Below are 6012 nucleotides of genomic sequence, written 5' to 3'. Positions count from 1 at the left end.
GGGAGGGGAGTCATTCATGAGTCAACCCCGAATAGGTGCTGGGAACCAAGGGATCTCAGGAAAACAGAAAGACAGTGTACACTTACTCACCCACCGCTATTTCTCTAGCCCTCTTAAGCTTTCTAATATCTGTGTGTGCCTAACTGTCTCAGATAGCTCATGGCTTTAGGTCTTTTTATTATTAATTCCCTAGTGCTAGAAATTTGGTCTTTCAAAAAAAAAAAATATTCATTAATGAATGAGGTTCTTAGCTTCTCAGACCTCTCCATTGTACCGTTAGGTGATTTTAGCAGACAATATATTTGATACGGTTTTGCCAGTCTTTTGATATCATTTCCATCCCTGTCACTGACACATTTTAGTATGTACATGGCTCATTTGCCCTCTCTGGGCTGATAAAACAAAAGGCCTGCAAGCACTATCCCTGAGCAGCAGGTAAAATCAGCTGTCTGGCTCATTCTGTATGATCCTCATTCATTCATCTGTGGAAAGAATCCACTTTCCATTTATATATTTGTCAATTTCCCATACTTGTTGTATCTTATGATGTATTTTTTATAACAATAGTAGTTCAGGACAGAGAGGGAGAGGCCAAAACTGCATATGACTGGGCACACAGCTGAAAATTCTTGTATTCCTGGAGGGGTTCATGATCAAAAGGATTTGGAAAATACTGAAATATAAATCAGAAGTGTCTTAAAGACAATGGACCATTTACAAAGGTTCTTCCAACCCTAATTAGTGTTCTTGAAAAGTTGCTGCAAAGCAGTCTTGAATAACAACAAGTTACTTCCTGAGGCCATAATCATCAGTCTTTTCCCTGTTTGAAAAATGGGCTTGGACTGCTGGGCCGGGTTCTGAGAAGCTAAAAACAGAAGCAACAAAAAGACTGGAGGATTAGAATAATTCTGTAGGGTCATGACTGTTATATACCAAGATATCCTGTACTTATAAGTTAATAAGTCTAGACATCATTAATTTGCAAAAAGTAGATAGTAAATGATTTTTTTTTAAGTGTAAAAAATGCCTGTTTTTCTAAACCGGCTACATATATTTACTTATTTGACATGAACAGGTGTTCTGTCTGTATGCCTGTGCACCGTATGTTTGCCTGGTTCCTCTGGAGGCCTGAAGAGGACATCCTGTCCCCTGGGATTGGAATAAGAGATGATTGTTAACTGCCACATGGGTACTGAGAATTGAAGCTGGGTCCTCTGGAAGATCAGGCCAGGCTTTTAACACCTGGGCCACCTCTCCAGTGCCTCCCTCCCCATTTTTTCAATTTAATCCTTTCTAAAAGCTAGTTTTGTTGTTGTTGTTGTTGTTGTTGTTAAAGAAAAGGAAAGTAAAATTAAATGTTTTTGTTATGAAAATGGTACTGATGTTTTAAAGGATTCTATCTGTATTCAATAATTTTTATGATATCTATCAGTCAAAATTATAATTACAAATATATCATTAGAAGGATGTATCAATATTGCATCTATCAGTACATGGGATGGATTAGACTCTTCCAGGGGACAAAATCCCAAAAGGCCATCCTGTAGGACCCTGGCAGAGTATGTAGACTGTCATTTTCATATTCCCCTTTCCTTAAGTGTCCTCAACTCATGATAATTAATGATATTTTAACATGGTGCCATTTATAATTTTAGATGATATGTACCTAACACTTTGTTTTTGCTATGTCTTTCTATAACTGTAGAACAGAAGAAGTACTTGAACGACCCTTTCACAGAGATCACATATCAGATATCCTGCATGTCAGATATTAACATTACTATTCATAACAGTAGCAAAATTACAGTTTAGCAACAAAAATAAATTTTATGGCTAGGGGTCACCACAACAGGAGAAACTGTATTATAGGGTCACAGCATCGGGGATGTTGAGAAGCACTGACTTAGTCTTGATCATACTATAGTATGGTGATAATTTAGTGAGAGCTGAGGGTGGAAGGTTGGGGGCTGGTGAGATGGCTCAGTGGCTAAGAGCACTGACTGCTCTTCCAGAGGTCCTGAGTTCAATTCCCAGTAACCACATGGTGGCTCACAACCATCTATAATGGGATTCAATGCCCTCTTCTGGTGTGTCTGAAGACAGCTACAGTGTGCTACTATACATTAAGTAAATAAGTAAAGGCATGAGACACCTGAGATCAAATTTAAAAAAAAAAAAAAATGTAGGAGGTTGGGTTGTCTAGTGATCCCACCTCTGAAGGTCTCTATCAACTTGCTGGCCTCATCCCTGTACCCCCCCTCCTCCTTGTCTATTTACCTGCCATTTCTCCTCAAAAAAAGGAAAATCTCCTTAAAAGAAAAAGTAGCCATTTGCTTGTTACTCCACTGTTTCATAAGACCAGGTCCTATGTGAGCTACCTAGTTTAGCATTCAGTGGGTAGTTGGCATGACTTTGAATCCCTGATTGTTTGGCCTCCCCCTTCCAACTCCTGGGATTACATGTATGTAGTCCATAGCTAAGTTTGCACTATAATCAGGTTTTGGTAGGATTTATCAGGTCATGGTTTTCTAAACTGTTGAAATTGTTGATTTATTTGCAAAAAAAAAAGATTTCCTCGTCCTAGTACTGACCTGTGTTCCTGTTCCTGGCACTGTGTCCTAACTGATGAGATGGCATCACTCATCAACAAAGCATTTACTATGCTGATTGTGAGGATACGGAAATGAGCTTGAGGAGCTTCCTGGGGGTGAGAAAGATGCTCTAATGGAGGCCAGGGAGGAAGTCAGGTGTCTTCCATCTCATCTTACCCTGAGCCAGAGGCTGGTGTTTCTCAATGGCTCTGCTAAGATTCAGCTAAGCCACAGCAATCCTGTTCTCACACGCATACCCTTGGAGCTGGGGTGATAGGCCTATTCTAGACACAGATGCATGCTGGGATCTGAATTCTTGGCCTCATGATTCTCTAGAAAACACAACTCCTCAGCCACCTCTCAGAACCACCCCCACACTCAAAGTTGTTTGTTTGTTTGTTTGTTTTAAACATGGCATTCGTGTGGTAACTTGGCAACCTTGCTTTCTAACTGCAGCCGACGTTCTGAGTGAAGAGGCGATCCTGAAGTGGTATAAAGAAGCACATGCCGCCAAAGGCAAAAGCGTCTTTCTTGACCAGATGAAGAAATTTGTGGAGTGGTTACAAAATGCAGAAGAAGGTAACCTCCTCATGTCATAATCCTAGTCACTGGCCAAACACATATTGCTTTATTCTAGGTTATCTGTTCTCTCTCTCTCTCTCTCTCTCTCTCTCTCTCTCTCTCTCTCTCTCTCTCTCTCTCTCTCTCTCTCTGCAAAGATTTTATACTTCCTGCATCTCAGTGTTCACTTCCCAAAGCAAGGTAATAACATTTTTAATAGAAAAATAATCTCAGATTATCCACTTGGCCACACATGGTGGGGTTGGAGGTTTTGGCACCTTCATCGTGTGAGTTGTACGTGAGATCAAAACACAGAGTGAAAAGCAGGTCTTAGATGACCCAGCGAATTAAAGGCTATACTGTTCCCTCATGTACATGGACTTACTGCCTTTTTAGAGAGCTGAGGTTCACTGGGAAGCAAACATTAGGGAGAGGTTTCGATCTGTTCTCATGTGTAACTGTTTTGCTTCATTAATACATGGGAAAAAATATCCCAGGCATTGGGATGTTATCCATAATATATCCCATAGCATTGGGCTGCTCATTAGAATTTCACCCATAATCCTAATACCTATTTTTTTTTCTTCTCTTTTCTCTTAGAATCTGAATCAGAAGGCGAAGAAAGCTAAATATCTCCAGCACACTGCCTAAAAACAAAACAAACAAACAAAAAAAAATGCCACACTTTATTGGTTGGGAATGCTGAAGCGATTGGGGAGGGGAAACTTGGCTTCTGTTTGCACCAAGGAAATAAACGACAGGCCTCTCCCTTGCTCAGAGGGGAAGGCGGGGTTTTCATTTCTGTTTTGTTTAAATGGAGCCCTGAGGCATCAGCTACTACACTTGGGACTCTACCTCTCACTGTATGCTAACTAAAGCCATTCAACAAGGGGTCAGGTAGGCACCTGAAGCTCAATACTCAGCAGACCCCTTTTTTAGCTGTATTTTCAGGTACTGTGTGAACGCGCCCACTGGTGTCTGTATTACAGGGCCACTTCAATAGTTGTGTTCCTTCTGCTCGTGTATGTGATTTGACAAACCAGTTTTTTTTTTTTAAATAAATGGCTTTTTAAAAAATCTTTGTGTATATTGTCAGAACACATTTTATTTATTAGTATAGTGTGTGATCGTGTGAGTGAGAGCAGGCCTGGGCATGGAGATCAGAGATGCCAGTTCTCTTGTCAAACACTTTGACCTGCTAATCCAGCCATCTCATGGGCCCCCAGAGGTTGGTTGGTTTTTTTTTTTTTAACATTGCTTCTTACACAGGTGTCATTTTTTCCCCCTGTCCAAACATTAAACGGTTACGTTTGTTATCTATAAAACTTCTGTGCCCAAGCATGGTCAGTCAAACCTATAAGCCCAGTATTATGGGGGCTCAGGCAGGAGGGTTGCTGCAACATTGAGGCTGGCTTGGGCTACATAATGAGCTTCAGGCTAGCTTGGACAGCAGTGTAAAACCCTACTTCAAAAAATTTAGTGGAGAGGGGGAAAAATCTTACTCTATTCTTTTGGTTATCTTCATGATATCCCAATATGTGTGTTTACTGCCAGGAGCGTCTGGAAGTTACTAACAGCTGTTAAACAAGTACACGTATAGTTCCATCCTGCTTCTATTTTCCTCGCATAAGCTCCCGGGAACCTAGAGAAGGGTACACGCTAAAGGATCTGTTTGTATTTGTATATATTCAGGTGATTTTTATTCTACACCCCCTCCCCCCAGAGTCCTGTTCTCAGTGGTAACAGTGTAATGCATCTGACCATTTGGGAAACTTTGCAGCCTTTACTCTTGAAAACGGGAGTACTCTTGCTGTCAGGGCCAGGGTAAGATTGGAGAAGGCTAGTGTATCCCACAGACAATTAAACCCAGATGAAATGAGGGTGCGTGGCTGACTAATACTCCCCAAGGTCAGGATAAGGAAAGCTGTGTAACTGCTGGGTAAAGTCAGTTTGTTCACTGCTGCCTCAGTCACGTCCTCTAGAACAGAACCAAGGGGATGAAAATATATATGTGTATGCTATAGATATCATAATTTATTAAGTGGCTTTCCAAAGAGTAGTTAGGGCCAAATCACACTTGATGTTGAGAAGCCAGGATTCATCTGGGAGGCTAGGTTGTCAACAATTGGAGTAGTTCCAGAGCAGCTGTCTGTCACGGCTGGGTGACAGCTAGTAGTCATTTAGTCCACAAGGTGGGTCCAGAATTTGAAGAATGGAGAAATGCCAGCTCTGTCAACAAAGGAATCAGCAGCAGTGCGGCACAAACCAATCCACTTAGCAGACTTTCCGAATCTGAGCTCCTACCAGAAGGTGCCGCCCACAATTGGGGCGGGGCTTCTCACATCAATCAGGACCAGACTTCAAATGAGACTCCCTACTCAGGTGATTCTAATTTGTAGCAAGCTGACATTAAAACTAACCGTAATAACTGCCTTGGAGATGATACTATTCTCAAATGTGATATTCTGGGTTTCGTGCGTGTGTGTGTGTGTGTGTGTGTAGATTAAATTTGTTTCTTCAATACATGGATTTTTAAAACATTTTGCATATATCAAAGATAAAATATTACATGTTGCATTTAATTTACCACATAATATTTAATTTACCACATAATATTTTATGTTGACCTTTATACATTTCGTATTAGGCGTTTCACATTTAATTTTGTGTGAGTATCTTTAAAAGGTTTCCCTTCATTTTAGGGAAACATGAGTAAAGTTGAGGACCACTAAATTGCAGTGCATTTGGCTCTCCCTTTCAAAAGTATCAAAATGGAAAACGTCATGTCATGTCTGTAATGACATCGGATCCTCTGGAACTGGAGTTATAGGCTGTTGTAAGCTGCCCTGTGGATGCTGGG

The 6012-nt window shown here is 40.9% G+C and overlaps 1 protein-coding gene across 1 annotated transcript in view; it reads left to right on the top strand.

The window, feature by feature from the left end:
• The window catches only part of Bzw2 (basic leucine zipper and W2 domains 2), a 57919-nt gene extending 53688 nt beyond the window's left edge, over window positions 1-4231 (top strand). Inside the window, exons 11-12 of the mRNA XM_028768886.1 lie at window positions 3048-3170; window positions 3753-4231. Coding sequence (XP_028624719.1) covers window positions 3048-3170; window positions 3753-3781 — 152 coding nt within the window. The 3' untranslated portion in view covers window positions 3782-4231. The remainder of the gene's footprint in view (window positions 1-3047; window positions 3171-3752) is intronic.
• Window positions 4232-6012: the final 1781 nt, after the last annotated feature.

This window comes from Grammomys surdaster, unplaced genomic scaffold (assembly GCF_004785775.1).
Source record: "Grammomys surdaster isolate TR1022 unplaced genomic scaffold, NIH_TR_1.0 188, whole genome shotgun sequence".
NCBI classification, from domain to species: domain Eukaryota; kingdom Metazoa; phylum Chordata; class Mammalia; order Rodentia; family Muridae; genus Grammomys; species Grammomys surdaster.
The sequence above is the reverse complement of the archived record's forward strand: the minus strand, read 5'-3'. Positions and strand labels throughout refer to the sequence as shown.